Here is a 16105-nt window from a genome sequence, read left to right as displayed (position 1 = left end):
TTCCTTGGTAGAGTTCTCCTTCACATGTGGAGATCTTTGAGGATTGTAAGGGGATCTCGTGTCCCTCAGCACTCGTCCTCTCGGATCGGGGTCCACAAGGGGAGGCAACACCAGAATTCACACTGCGGAATGGACTCATTTTCCATAATCAGATATTGTTTATCAGTTCTACTTCACCACTAAGATACCAAATCATGCGCGAATTCCATAATACCCCCCCAAGCAGACATGGTAGGGCATTACGCACTTTCTTATGAATTTCGGCAAGTTTTTTCTGGAAAGATCTCAGAACTGATGTCAAGAAATTCAGCAAAGATAGCTTAGTTTGCTAGCAAACAAAGTATTCTACTTCACCTCCGCTTGGATTGTTACAGCCATTACCTATACCCCAACTGATATGGGAGGATGTTTCCATGGATTTTATCACTGGGTTACCACTCTCAAATGGGTTCACTGTTATCTTCATCGTCATTGATCGTCTCTCAAAATATGCTCATTTAGGAGCATTACCGACGACCTACAATGCAGTACGGGTAGCAAAGCTGTTCACAGAAATTGTAATTAAACTTCATGGCTGTCCGAAATCTATTGTGTCCGACATGGACCCCATTTTTATTAGCAACTTCTGGTCCTCATTATTCAAATTGAGTGGCACTTCATTGAAGCTTTCCTCTGCCTACCATCCGCAGACGGACGGTCAATCAGAGGTTCTGAATAGATGTGTGGAACAATACCTCAGAGCATTTTCACTAGACAATCCCAAACTATGGCATTCTTATCTTCCTTGGGCGGAATTCTCATACAACACGTCCTTTCACACTGCTATAAAAATGACGCATTTTGAAGCAGTTTATGGATGTCAACCACCAACCATACCAGCGTATATTCCCGGATCTTCAATGATTGAGGCAGTAGACACTGAACTGACACAACGGGATGAACTACTCAACCGATTGAAGCTTCATTTGCAACAATCTCAATCAAGAATGAAATGTTTAGCTGACCAGAAACGAACTGACAAGTAGTTTGAGGTGAGTAGTTGGGTCCTGCTTAAATTGCAACCCTATCGTCAGCAATCAGTGGAAAACAGAGTATCTCAAAAACTCAGCAAAAGGTTCAATGGACCTTATGAAATTGAAGAAAAAATAGGGAAGGTAGCCTACAAATTGAAACTTCCAGAGGGCAGCAAAATCCACCTTGTTTTTCATATTTCCTAGCTCAAACCTTTTCATGGTCCACTTCCCCAATCCGTTTGCACTCTTCCTGTTCAGAGTTTCAATAATAAACCACTTATCAGTCCTTTAGCAATTCTTGGTGTCAGAACTATTCTCAAAGGGGACATACCAGTAGAGCAAGTGCTTATTCAATGGAATGGACTCCTTCCAGAGGATACTTCATGGGAAGGTTTGCAGGACTTACAACAGGAATACCCCCATTTGAACCTTGAGGACAAGGTTAATTTTGATGGGGTCGGCATTGATAGAACATCAGAATTGCAAGAGACCAAGGAGCCTGATTCAAGCATTGGAATGGAAGAAATAGAAAACAAGGCAGAAGATGAGGCTCAGCCAGAGTTGGAGAATTGTAACAGGGGAAAAAGATTAAGGCGTAAACCAAATTGGATGGATGATTATATACAGGATTAGTCAGTAATAAGGTAGTTTTCCTTTAAATCCGATTGTTTAGGTATTTCAGTATTTCGTATGTAGAAGGGCAGTGTAATACCAGTTTGTTACTGAGAATGGACAGCTGTAAGAATTCGTTAGGATATGATCCTTAGAAAGGGATTGTCGTCAGAGAACAGGGCAAAAAAAAATTCCTTCTCTCTCTCTCCCTCCCTTCTTTTTCTTCTTCTCTTCTTCTGTTTCTGCTCTGTTTTATTTTTCCTCTGCAAAAGTTACCAGATCTCAGCACTTAAACCCCATACACCTATCGTTCTCCTTTACCTCAATCCCCCCACCATCACCACCCCTCCCTCACCCTGATCACAACCCAAGCCCTAACCATAAAGTTCGCCATCCTCATCCAGTGGGAGTACGCAACATGTCTCTCTCCAGAAGAATCAAATTTCCTGCGTCATTTGTGCCATTTATTTAGGTACTCTCTCTCTCTCTCTCTCTCTCTCTCTCTCTCTCTCTCTCTCTCTCTCTCTCTCTCTCTCTCTCTCTCTCGCAGATGGCCACTAAACAATCAGCCGCGATTAATTTCAAGGATTCTTTTAGTCGGTCTTCTCTCAACCACCTCTCACTCCCACCGGTACACCTCTGGTAATCCATTTCTCTCTTCTTATGTGTTTTTATTGGGTTGATGATTTTTTATTTTATCAGGTTTTGGGTACTTTTTTCCCATGGTGAATTTGGACACAGGTCGCACTTTCTGAATTTGGGTATTTATTTTGTGGGGTTTGATCTTTGAATGTATTTTCGCCTTTATTTTCTTTACTTTTTCTCTATTTTCTACTGCAGGTAGGAATTTGATCGTACCTGGGATTTGGATATTCTGAGGTCTTACAACCCTGAATGCAATCGATTGGACCGGCGTAATGGCAATGCATACATCTTTTTCTTGGACTTTTTGGATGATAAAATTAGTACATATGTGAACGATCTTGGTAGCTTTCCTTTTTTCTTTATTCTCTTGGAGAGTTCAAAAGCTTTGAACTTGGGTCACATGCTAAGATGGATACGGTTGTTGACAGAAATGTGCTAAAAAGAAGAAACACAGTGTGGAAGGGAATAAGGGTAAGGTTTTAAGCATTTAGCACTGGGCACTGATATTGCTTTTCTCTACGGGTTGTGATCCGTGTCATCAGAAAGAGCATAAACCAGGAAAAAAATTCAAAAAGATCTAAACATATAACACAAGGAATGACTGGAAATCAAAACCGGAGAATGTTGAAACAGACCAATTAGTAGAAAACAAAGCCTGGAGCTTCCCCAAGACAGACAATGAATTTTATGGTTCATTGGATATTTAAACACAATCTAAATATCAATAGAGATCACAATAATTCATTATTTAGATAGTAGACTACCATTTATAGCTTCTCTAGAGCTACAAAAGAGAGATATCATAAGAGCTTCACACACAAGATGAACAGAAAGTGGAGCTTCATTAACAAAAGAAAATGAAGAATAAATGAGTAGAATCAGTTGTTCTTATCTAGCTTAATGCTCCACCAACCCATATATGCGTTCTTTCTTTAATATGAGAAGCCTCTAATTAGATCCTAGAGGTCAACACCAATAGAGATGGATGTATAATTAACACTTCCAGTAAACACACTTTTCTATCTCCCCTTTAGAGATTTTTTGATTAAAATTTCTGATTTGATGATCTGATACGATTCATTTTTTTCTTTCCCCGTGCATCAGGTTGCCTTATCGGCGGTGCGATCAAGTTATCTTATGGGCGGTGCCATGTTTGATTATGCTTTTTTGACCTCTTTATCCATCCTTCTTGCTTGGGGCCTACCATTTTGCACCTCATGTTTTGATTAGCGTGGAGCCCACCCTTTTGCAGCCATGCATAGCATGGCCCTGGATTACTAGTGGATCATATATATCTCTTATAGCTTAGGATTTCTTTTTAGAGCTCATTTTTTTTTCAAACCTAAGCTTAGGGTTCTATTCCCTTAATTAGGAATTCCTTTCCATGTCATCTTAAATCCTAACTTAGGATTTCATGTCCCTAGGTTAAGGCCAAGTTTTTAGGGGCATTCTCATTCCTAATTTGAGGTCATATTCCTTTTAAACTAGTGGCATCACCTTAAAAGTTCATCTTTTAGCCCCTAAGATTTCATTCCAATTGTCCTTAGTTTAGACTAGGGCATCCCCCTTGCTGGTCGTGTCCATAATGGTCTTTCATCCTCTTAACTTTTTCGGTTCTATGTTACTACGGGCATTTATTTCATTGGAAATCTTTGTGATTGTCATCTTATTCTGAAATCCATCCTGGTATTGCGCTCTCATGTTCATTGTCTCGCAGTACATGCTGTGGTCATGGCCGTTATGTTAGAGGAATCTGAATCCATGAGGATCTGAATCTATCACACATTACTTACATGAAGTTTTCAATCTTGGTTTACTTAAGAGATGAAAAGCATCCTAGCTCTGGTTACAAACTTGGTACTTATTGCTTCCATGACAGGAATTTCACAGTCCACTTGACGTCTCTAAATCCCATTTGGCTCAACGGTAATTTTGTCTGTCTGATCCCATTCAAATGGCCGGACCACCTAAGACACCCACATTAGCCAAGATGGAAAATTTGATAATGAACTTCTCCCTGCAGTTCGCCATATTAGCTGGTGACGTCAATCAAGTGAAGAGTTAGATACAACATATGTCTACCCACTGCTGCAAATGCTAAAGCTCCGAGCACTTCATCAATATGGATATCATGGCTGAGGATGCCGCTGCCCAAAGCTGGGTTGCCCAAAATTGCAAGAAGCCACTCAAGCCTTTAGTCTGAAAATTCGATCACGATGGAGAGAAACCAGCTCAAAAACAAAGGAGAGAATTCACCGAGCTGCCAACCTCGCATGCCAATATTCTGAAGGAATTGAACAAAGAAAGAATGATAACCCTTTTAGATTCGAGACCTCTTCCTAATCCCCTTTCTAGGTCCTTCAAAATACATGAATTTTGTAAGTACCACCAAGGCCCTGGTCATACGACCGATCGGTGGATTAGCCTAAGGCATGTAGGGTTATTACTTAAAAATTTATTTCCCTTGTAGGGTTATTTTGGTCATTTTTCTGAATGCTAAAATCAACCCCCACAAAACATGGGCCTCTTTCTTGTCTTTTCGTACATGTGTTGCAATCACCGATCACATTTCTTCACTGAAATATAGGTTCCCGTCTATTTATTTATTTATTTTTTTAAGAAGGTGTTTTGCTTGTTAGGAGATGGTTTATCGAAACAAAGAGTGATTAGTAAAGTAATGAGTGTCATTATCAAAACAGTGAGTAGCAAATTCTCAATTTCATTTCCCTATCATTTTTTTACTCATAAAAAAAAAAAATTTCTTTTGGTTACTGCGTAGAATTGGCCTATATCAATACATAATTTTTTGTTGTCCACAACCATGTAATGTCATCTTCAACAGAAATTAGGAATCATGTTCGTGCTTATATATACCACTCGTAAGACAGCTCGTGCAATGCGCAGGGCGACAGAAGAAATTATGCTTTGAAATTGTTTTAATGAAAAAAATATGCATTCATTTAGAAGATAAAATTTGTAAATGCATGTTCTGCCTAAAAACAATTTTTTCGTAGGTAAGCTGGGGTTAAGTAGGTAGGATTCTTACTGGTGTATTAAGATTACAATCGAGATTTCCAAAAAACATGCAAAAAAACATTTTGGATGTGTTTATTTTGGAAACAAATTAGTAAAAGAGTTTTGATTAATTGAGATTTCCAAAATTCAAGGGGATCCATAGTAGGTTTCCTATTTCTTCTTCATATAGATACCTCCCATTCCTTTGCAAATTCATTTTCTTCCTCTTCCATCTCTCTTCTTGTTCAAATCCTTGGAACAACAAGAAACTACAAGGACCTCCAAGTGTTGGGATTGGATCCCATGTTCATCTTCTCTTCCTCCTTCATCCGTGCAACGAAAGGGCTACTTCAATTTTCAGAGAGCTCGGGTTTGAGAAAGAAACGTTGAGCACCTAGAGGGGAGTAGATCAAGCAGTGATAATCATTTCTAATAATATGTGGTAAAGTTTTCTCTACTTTTGAATTTCAATTTACCACCAATATGAATCTTGTAACCAGGGACGGATCCAGGAAATTGCATCCAGGGGGCGAACAAAGATTGTTATATAATAATTAATAAATCTTTATAAAGTATTAAAAAATAAAAGATAACACAAACAATAAATTTAACTAATTTCAATTAAAAAAATCAATTACAACGATTTTTTCAAGCCTAAGGAAAGTTTGCTCAACTCTTCTCGGCGAGTTTTCATGTTTTGAGAACTTTAAATCCAGTAAAACAATTCATTACTAAAAAATCAGAGAGAGAGGGAGAGAGAATTTTAAAGTTATTCACACTCTGACAATTAAAAAAAGATTGAAATGAAGGATGGAAAGGTTGAGAGATAAAGAGAGAAAGATTGAGAAAGAGAACGATATAAACATACCTCGGCAGTTGAATGAAATCTCCGACTCAATCCAAACATGGAAGAAACAATAACCCTAAAAATCGTCTCGAGATTGAAGAAGATGGGAGAATGAAACCCTAATCGAAGTCCTTTCTCAAAATTAAGGGTTTTGCGCAAATAAAAAGGGGAGAATTCGTTTTTAAGTAAAACACGTTTTCAGTTTTGTAAAAAAAAAAAGGCAAGTGATAAATTAGAATTCGTTTTTAAGTAAAACATGTTTTCAGTTTTGCACAAAAAAAGGCAAGTGATAAATTAGCCCCCTGTTTTTACTTAGAACAGCTCTCTCTAGTGAATTTATGACGACTCTTTTACACTGCATTGGGCTGTCCCGTGTAAAAAAGGAGTGGATGTATCACACGCCAACAAAAAAGGCATGAATCAGTTTTTGTAAAAAGCAAAGATACGATTTAGCAAAAAAGTTGAAAGGGGCAACTTCCCCATTCATTGCAAAATCAAGAAATAAAAGGGGGCAATAGGGTATTTTAGGAATTTAAACTAATATGAGAAAAATAAAATCAGATTTTTTAGGGGGCCACCTTGCCCCCCTCCTGAATCCGTCCATGCTTGTAACTAGGATCTTGGTTTTGTAGATGGAAAAGAAAAAAATTGTTTTTCGTGCACACAAGCTTCCATCGTGTGTTTATCCTACCACCGGCTTCCATTGCTCTTACAGCCGATAGTTACTTAGATTGGAAAATTTTCAATAAATCATAGAGCATGGTTTTTACCGGTGCACCCGAAGCCCATTCACATCTATCGGAGACTGTGGATTGTCAGAATTTTCTAATTTGAATTGGAATTGTGCTTGAATAATTTTGGTTCTTGATCAATAGAATTTTGAACGATTCGTTGAGATCAGTGGATTCCTTAATTGTGATGACAGAAACCAATGAGCGCAAGAAGTAAAAAATCCAACGGTTGAATTGAGAGATATGGCGAAGAGAAGTGAAACATGAGAAAACTAGAAATTTGGCGGTCGACTGCTAGGGGGTCACCAGTCGACCGCAGTGACTTCTCTGGTTTTTTAAAAAATTTATCAGAGGACAGACAGCCCCACGCGGTCCACCATGTTCGTACTGATATGTTTTTTCTCATATGGGTTTTGCCTTGGGTTTTCGTTCCACTAATTGATTTCAATCAATCTAAAACTAGGGTTTGTGGAAGTATTCATCATGTTTTTTATCTTTTGATCATGGTGGACCCAAGATCAATGGTTGATCTCGGTTCATAGTGTTTTTGTATGGATGTATAAATTGCTCTTGTTGGACAGATGTGCACGATGAGAATTGGGCATCGAAGGACTCTTAGACCTCAGCCCATGGTTCGTATGGACTATAAAATTACTGGCTTGTAATAATTAAATCAGCAATGTATTAATTTTTCTTTTTCTTCCTGTTTGATGTACCGGTTTTGCTCTTCACCCACAGCCTCCTCTCTTATGTTTTGCAAACAATCTGTAGGTTTTATCCAAAGATTAGTATTTATACTAATTTAAGAAAAGCCCTAATCACGTAATTAGGGTGAGGATGAAAATACCCTCCCTCTAAAGGGAAGGGACGAATTTCAAATGGGGATATTTCAGGGTATTTCAGAGTTGTACCGGTTTTGTGTTGGTGTTGTACCGGTTGTGAAGCCAGGTGAAGGGGGGCTGAATTCATCCTTACAAGGCGTGAATTTATCAGCACCCTCAGAATATCTGATTCGAACTTCTTGAAAATATCTATGGGGACCTAGTTACCTTAAAATGATATTGGGGTATGTTGATTTGTTATATAATATGTGCCTCAATTTAGTGAATGGAGAGTTTAGGAATGAGGTCTTAGTGGATTTTAATGAGATAATCATTGGTTAAAATCACACTGTTAATGAGCACGAGTACTTGTTTCATACAAAATTAAAACACTTATAACAAATGTAAACATATCAATTACTCAAATCCAAAGCTAAATTCTCATAGTTTCCTCAAAGGATAACACTCTTATTAAGCTTAAGATAAAGACAAACATACACTTCGAACTTCACAACAGAGACTATAACAAAATCTAAACAACTCAATCACTCAATCAATAGCCAAAAACGACAACACCCTTATTTACCTTAAGAGAATGACAAACAGATGCACCCTTATTTAGCTTAAGAGAAAGACAAACAGCTGGACTCGTTCAAACTTGATAACAGACCACAATTTATTGTTAAAAGGGTCTCTTAGGAAATTTCCCTTTCACCCACGAGTTGAGGAGTAAAAGGAACCATCAAAGCATAGTATCCATTTTCAAAGGGGAATTGGATCAACAAGCAATAAGGCGATACTGTCTTTGGTCTCATGCGTTGAATCAGTGTATCCATCTCGGTAATGGTATATCATTTCATTCGCACGTGCAAAATTGAGTACCCTAATAATGATAGGCATCGGAATATGATTCGGATTAATGAGTTCTTGGTTGATGTCTTTCCACGCCAAAGAATTCATTTCTCGCAACTTCTCATACGCCTCTGGCTCTGTGCATCTGTGCTCCTTCATGTAGCACTCAACACACGAAGGAATGTGTCCTCTTTCTTGTTCAAACTACATGTTCGAAACACAAGAATTATTGGTAATCTTGTGATAATTAAAACATGCGAAAAATAGAACTTTTCTTTCTTTGTTTTTTATGAATTCATCATACCTTATGTGATTGGATATCATCCATGATTCGTCCCAGTATAGAAACCGACCTAACGAGATTGGGTATTCTAATAATCCAATCAAAGTCCTCTTTTTTCACAGTTTCATCCATGCCAACTAAAGAAGTTAAAATGAGCAATGGGTAAGAAACACTGGTTAGAGCAATGTTCATGTACTCCTCAAATGTTGGATGATGCCCTGAGTGAAACCATTTGGCCTCCTCGAAGTAACATCTATTCAAACATTTCACCTGGAATAACCAACAGTAGAAGATTACAACTAGGGAAGTATATGTAATAATTTCGCGGAAAGCCATTTCACGGCTGGCTGTTGCATAATAGAATAGCCACCTCCGATGAATTAATTGAATAAGACAAAATTGCCAAAAAGTCAACTTATGTGGCTGTCCTCATGAGCAAAAGTCAGCCGCGAAATGGCCTACAAATCCCAACAAAAATAGCAAAGGTAGAGAAGCATATCATACTGATTCTTTTAAGTAAGATATACGGTATTTTTCATCAGGCGTTAATTCCTCCTCAATTTCAGAGACGGTATTGACGAGTGCTTGAAAAAGCACTTTCATGTAGTCTGGTAGTTGATCCATGGCCCCAATATCCCACCTGAAAATTCAGTGCAAACTCACATTTTCATGCTAAAATTTACATTTTTGGGTCAAAGAAAATATAAAAGAAAGAGATTTTAATTAGAAAGCAAATCCCTGACCTTTGCATTACATTGGTCAATAGTTGGAGTTCATCCCATGTACCATAAACGTCGTAGGTATCATCCATCAAATTTACGAATAAAACTATTTTGGTCAAAATCATTCTACCTCGGCCATATTGTGGTTCGAAATACACTCCCATCATCCAAAAGTACAACTCCACAATTCTTTCTCTAGCATAAGGTAACTTTGTTTGGAGGTCAATATCCTTCCACCACCTAAGGAAAAGTATCAACATATCATGATCAATAAGCATTCATATTGTTGGATTTGAAGATGAGAAAAAATAGGCATTATTCAGTTCATGAAATTTACCTTGAGATGTCTCTTAACTCTCTTTGGTGAATTGACTGTAAGAGATTGAAATCTAACTTTGCAAGCTCTAGTAGTACTTCATTCTTTGTAGATTGTTCTTGGTAGACAGGGATGTATAGTCTTGCATTCAGCCTCGGGATGCTCTTGTGTAGAGACAAATCTAGGGATTTCTCTACATGTCTCGCAAGAGTAGGGCTTAGGTGGGGTACCATGGACTTGAGGTGCTTTTTGGTAAATGCCAAGGCATCATCTAGTATGACTTCTCCATGTGTACTAAGATGTGCCGCTTCATACAAATTCAACATACCTAGTGTGTTGCTTGCTAAGATGAAATTGAAGTTTCCCTCGTCATCCATAAATTTGAGAAATACATCTGTTTTACAATTAATATTTTCTTACATTCATCATCAAATAGAAACTACAAAATTGATATGTACAAATGTGTAAAAGCACACTAAATTACTAGAACGTCAAACAAATAGTTAGTCATACCGGATGAGATATTATATCCTTGTTGTCTAAGTAGTCGAAATCGGATAGAAACAACATTAAGATCATCATCATCATTGTATACGCCATTTGTATATGAATCGTACGTCCGGCTTAATGCCTCCTCGATTTGAGTTTCGAAGTGATAGGCCACTCCAAGGCGTTGAAGCCCATCTATCAAATTCATTTCTTGGACGGGATCGCTGGCATTGCTTAGTATGCACTTAACTTCTTCTTTCAGTTCTTTAACTCGTTGTTCAGCCAATGCATCATGCCCCTGGACAAACACCTAACACAACTTAAAAGGGGTTCCATTTATCGCCGACATATTAGTTTTTGGTAAACAATGCAAGGGGTTCCACTTAATGGAAATTACGATGAGGAGGAGAAACAAAATGAAAATAAATATTGGGCGATGTTTAATTCGCACCCCTTTGAAGGAGGGTATGTGGCAGACTTTAACGCTTTCTAATGTCGATTCACTCTAAAGGGGTGCGAATTATCCTACAGGGGATGCGAATTTATCATTACCCAAAATATTTTATACACTCACTAATAGATAGAAAAAACACACGAAGAAAGGCAAAGTCCGCCAGGTCACAATGGATCAACCTTACCGTTGCGCCAGGGCTTGCCCTATATCTAGGATCTTCATACTAACCATTAATCACCTTGAAACCATCAAAATCGCGACCATAATCACATAGGAGGGGTCCATTCATAGAGGATCGTTATAAATTGAACAAGACAGCTACCTTTCACCTCTCTAGGATTTTCCCTTACAAATTTTTATTAGAGTAGGACGCACCAAATCTAGTATCTCTTCTAACCAGCTCCATAGGTCCAACGAGAATTCTTATTGAGGACCGAACTTGTCATTTGGTATTAAAATTTTCAAAGTTTTAAATTTTCATATATATATATGCATGTCCTTTTTTTGTGAGGGCCAAAAAAAATTCCGTAGGCTTTTGTCAGTCATGCAAAATAAAAAATTTACTACATATGTATCAGCTAATGAGTTTTTCTCTTTAAAAAAGGAACATATGTAGAAACCACATTTTGTCCTACCGGCCTTTCCTTTAGTAAGTTGCAGTGCGCCGATGATGATTAATTTTGTAGCTTTCTCATTGATGAATCCAAATTCTGAAATATAGGTAGAGTTTTTTATCTTACACCAACTAAAATATCATGACCTCAGAATTATAGTCCATATAAAGAACTAAAACCAATGCAATTAGACACACAAGACAATTCAAGACGTACAGGAAAATTCAAATTCTAGACTTTAGAATTGAATTTATTCTTCTCTCCAAACTACATAGAATTTTAGTTAGGCTTAAACGGAGGAAAATAAGGGTAGATCCAGGAGAAATAATTTTCTCTTTGGATTACGTGCTGGAGAAGAAGATCAAGAGATCATCATTGCAACAATAAATTTCATTTCAATTTTCATGTAATTTTATTTTGAGAGAAATTATATGGTGGCCGACCGTCTAATCACAACGGCAGAGAGAGAGAGAGAACCTGCCACCTTGATTTTAGATCCAAAGAAAAGTAAAAAAAGGGGGCTTTTGGTGGATTTAAAATCAAGGGAGGGGATTTAAAATCCAAATTAAAATCTCTTATTTTGATTTCCATATTAGCTTAGAATTTCTCTTGTTGTATCATTTATTGTTAAAGTATAAAAGATAAATAACGCCTTTCTCCAACCGCTTAAGCTTTTGGAGAAGTTGGTAAGTTAACATGGTATCAGAGCCAAAGGTCTCGAGTTCAAACCGCCCGGATAGCAAAAATCCACATGCGATGGTTGGCCTAAAGTGGGACCACATGTGCCACATGTTTGCCAAGTAGGCCACATGTGCGGGGGAGTGTTAAAGTATAAAAGATAAATAACGCTTTTCTCCAACGGCTTATGCTTTTGGGGAAGTTGGTAAGTTAACATTTATTAGAGTGGAATTCATGTCATTTCAGTTTCTTTATTCGATAGTTCTATTGTCTTTTTCACTTTTTTATTTGACCAATGAGTTATGGCTCTAGGAATAGGGATCAATCTTTTGATCTAGGAAATTCATATCGAAAACATGTTGGAGTTACTTGATTTTGATGCTCCGCGAGGTAGTCAAATGAGCTCCACTCTAAAATGCATTATTCTGCATTTTAGTTCTTTTAGCGATTGATTTCTTTTATAACTCTAAATAAAATATAGTTAGATCAATCATTTCCTTTTAAAATTGTCGAATTTACTTTTGAATTAGACCATTTCTTGTTCGTTTTGATCTAAATTATCAAGAACTTCTAAAAATTGGGATTTATGTGAATTACAAAATACAATAACTTGGATCCTTGCAGCATCAAACCCTTTTTAGACCTGTATGGAAGACACTGAATTAAATTAGTTCACAAGAGTATTGTGTAAAAATAAAATATATTTAGGTAAATTTAAAAATAGTAATAGAACAATGTGAACAAATACTCAAAAATATTGATATGCCGGTAGAAGTCTCACAAACATCTATTTACTTAACAAAATATGCCGTTCAACATACATCATCATAAGCAACAACTAATAAGCAATAGCAATCACTTCAAGTAATAGGTAGCCTCACAGCCATCCTTCTGCATTCAAGTATCAATGTGCGTGTAAGATTCCATTTAATATGAAAAAGCTGGTGTTCAACAATATATTGTAAAATTGCAACCCTACAATCTCTGTGAAACTACCCGTTACTCCAAAAGCTTAATCTGTTGTAGATGGCGTTATTTAATCTTTTATACTTTAACACTCCCTCTCACGTGTGTCCCCTCTTTTTTTGGGTTGGCCAACACGTAGCACATGTGGCCCCACTTTTGGGTTGGCCATCTCTTGTGGATTTTTACTAACTAGGAGGTTTGAACTCAGTACCTTTGCTCTGATACCATGGGAAACTACTAGTTACTCCAAACCTTAAGCTGTTGGAGATAGTGTTATTTAATCTCTTATACTCTCTCTCTCTCTCTCTCTCTCTCTCTCTCTCTCTCTCTCTCTCTCTCTCTCTCTCTCTCTCTCGTTTCATATATATGAGAATATGGTTTGTGAGCAGCTGCTTCAAAAACTCATGTGGCCCACTTTTTTTTATTGATCCAAAGCATTCATTTGAAAGGCCCTTCCATGGATAGGGTGTGTACGAAAAATCAGCCCTATAGGATCATCCTAACCCAATCAAAGGTGGAGGGGAAAATGGAGAGACACTGTTTCTGCCCATTTTTTCCCTCCACAAATGGCAGGGTTAGGATGATCCTATAGTGTTGATTTTGGTACACACCATATCCGTGGAAGGGCCTTCCAAATGAATGCTTTGGATCCCCCGAAAATGTGGGGCCACGTGTTTTCGTGTGTGTGAATTTGTTTGGCAATTTCACGGATAGCTATTTCACCTCTGGCTTTTGCATGTGAGAACAGCTAACTCGGATAAATTAAATGAATAAGACAAAATCTGCCAAAAATTCAACCTGTATGTATGGTACATACCATCTCACGAGAAGACAATGTAAGAAGAAAATCAGCCCATATGTCAGGATGAAACTTTGCTGACTGACGAACGACCTCCTTTTCACTACTAAATAAAGGGGGCGTCGACGAAGAATCTGAGGGGCAGCCTTGATGAACCATGGCAATGTGAGTGGAAGGCTGCACTTGATTTTGTTTCAAGAACAATCTGAATTGAAGGCTAGGATGCCGGAAAATTTAAAGGACTGAGTTAGAGAGTGGGTGAAATCTGTCCACGTAGATCCTATTGTTAAATAGGAAAATATTTTGCATTTGTAATTAATTAATGGGTACAATCTTTATAATTGATCCTCTTACTAATTTTGTATTAGGAGATGCAAAACGTGTATTGATTACACCATTAATTTAGTATGTATACCCATAACGGTATGAATGTAATTTACTACATGTATATGCAATCAATGCAAAACCGTGATCCCAATCACCTTTACACTCAATACAATCTGGCAGCCCATGAGTGGGCCAAATTTTACCTGCCCTAGGTGGATTACCTGGCTACCCCTGAGGCTGGTGTCAACTTCTGGGTGAGCCCTTTCGTGGGCCACGTGTCGACAGCTAATTGGGGGTGACTTTTTATACCCCATCAATTACTATACTCGACTTGTAGATACAAAATGTTCTTCCCTCTGGCATGATCTGGGTCAATATTGTATACAAACACAAGTATAACCCAGGAAGAGACTCTCTGAGGAAATACTCCCAAATAGCTGAGCAAAGCCCAGTTCCACGATTATTTTCTTCCATCAATCCCTACATTAAAAAAGTGGAAACTGTGTTGACTTTGCATAAATAAACAAATAGAGGCGCCCTTGAAGCTTATTTTCGCGAGAACACCCTTCATTCTATCATTCCTCTCAATTAATAAACAAAGATTTCACTGATAGAGAGGGGATTTTGTTTTTTCTTATCTTAATAATTCAAAGGATGAAAATCAATTAAAAACAAAAAAAATCGAATTTTATTTTTTTGGTAGGTGTATATTCCCCCCACCAACCTCCTTGGAGGTTATCCATACTAGGGGGATTACCTGGCTACCCCTGAGGCTGGTGTCAACTTCTGGGTGGGCCCTTTCGTGGGCCACATGTCGACAGCTAATTGGGGGTGACTTTTTATACCCCATCAATCACTATACTCTACTTGTAGATATAAAATGTTCTTTCCTCTGGCATGATCTGGGTCAATATTGTATATAAACACAGGTATAACCCAGGAAGAGATTCTTTGAGGAAATACTCCCAAATAGCTGAGCGAAGCCCAGTTCCACGATTATTTTTCTTCCATTAATCCCTACATTAAAAAGTGGAAACTGTGTTGACTTTGCATAAATGAAAAAATAGAGGCGCCCTTCATTCTATCATTCCTCTCAATTAATAAACTAAGATTTCACTGATAGCGAGGGGATTTTGTTTTTTCTTATCTTAATAATTCAAAGGATCAAAATCAATTAAAAACCAAAAAAGATTCGAATTTTATTTTTTTGGTAGGTGTATATTCCCCCCACCCACCTCCTTGGAGGCTATATCCCCCCTGCCCCCCTTGGTAGGTGTATATTCCCCCCCACCCACCTCCTTGGAGGTTATCCACACACACACCCCCCCCCCCCCCCCCCCACACCCCCCCTTGTTGTTTTTGGTAGGTGTATATTTCCCCCACCCACCTGCATGGAGGTTATCCATACTAGGTGGATTACCTGGCTACCCCTGAGGCTGGTGTCAACTTCTGGGTGGGCCCTTTCGTGGGCCACGTGTCGATAGCTAATTGGGGGTGACTTTTTATACCCCATCAATTACTATACTCTACTTGTAGATATAAAATGTTCTTCCCTCTGGCATGATCTGGGTCAATATTGTATATAAACACAGGTATAACCCAGGAAGAGACTCTCTGAGGAAATACTCCCAAATAGCTGAGCGAAGCCCAGTTCCACGATTATTTTTCTTCCATCAATCCCTACATTAAAAAGTGGAAACTGTGTTGACTTTGCATAAATGAAAAAATAGAGGCGCCCTTCATTCTATCATTCCTCTCAATTAATAGACTAAGATTTCACTGATAGAGAGGGGATTTTGTTTTTTCTTATCTTAATAATTGAAAGGATCAAAATCAATTAAAAATAAAAAAAGATTCGAATTTTATTTTTTTGGTAGCAGTAGATTTCCCCGACCCACCTCCTTGGAGGTTATCCATACTA

The 16105-nt window shown here is 37.9% G+C and overlaps 1 protein-coding gene and 1 long non-coding RNA gene across 3 annotated transcripts; one reads left to right on the top strand and one right to left on the bottom strand.

Annotated features, from left to right (window-relative positions):
• The first annotated feature begins 1818 nt into the window (after positions 1-1818).
• Positions 1819-4728, top strand: LOC143849128 (uncharacterized). The gene is made up of 3 exons (XR_013235566.1): positions 1819-2267; positions 2466-2741; positions 3375-4728. It is a non-coding gene; the product is annotated as an uncharacterized LOC143849128 (long non-coding RNA).
• Positions 4729-8100: 3372 nt separating this feature from the next.
• On the bottom strand, positions 8101-14081 carry LOC143848615 (beta-cubebene synthase-like). 2 transcript variants are annotated; one of them, XM_077357591.1, is made up of 7 exons: positions 13876-14081; positions 10371-10656; positions 9879-10251; positions 9563-9781; positions 9324-9459; positions 8841-9089; positions 8101-8740 (listed from the first exon to the last, which is right to left on the bottom strand). In XM_077357591.1, exons 1-7 carry the CDS (start codon positions 14014-14016, stop codon positions 8447-8449), a joined length of 1698 nt encoding a protein of 565 aa, XP_077213706.1. In that variant the 5' UTR covers positions 14017-14081; the 3' UTR covers positions 8101-8446. The 2 variants fall into 2 exon arrangements, with proteins under 2 accessions (XP_077213706.1, XP_077213707.1); XM_077357592.1 differs by having other exon boundaries at positions 8102-8740; positions 10371-10644; positions 13876-14080.
• Positions 14082-16105: the final 2024 nt, after the last annotated feature.

The sequence above is a fragment of the Tasmannia lanceolata genome, unplaced genomic scaffold, assembly GCF_043159265.1.
Source record: "Tasmannia lanceolata isolate RefF3 unplaced genomic scaffold, GAP_Taslan_0.1 ptg000016l, whole genome shotgun sequence".
NCBI classification, from domain to species: Eukaryota; Viridiplantae; Streptophyta; class Magnoliopsida; order Canellales; family Winteraceae; genus Tasmannia; species Tasmannia lanceolata.
The sequence above is the reverse complement of the archived record's forward strand: the minus strand, read 5'-3'. Positions and strand labels throughout refer to the sequence as shown.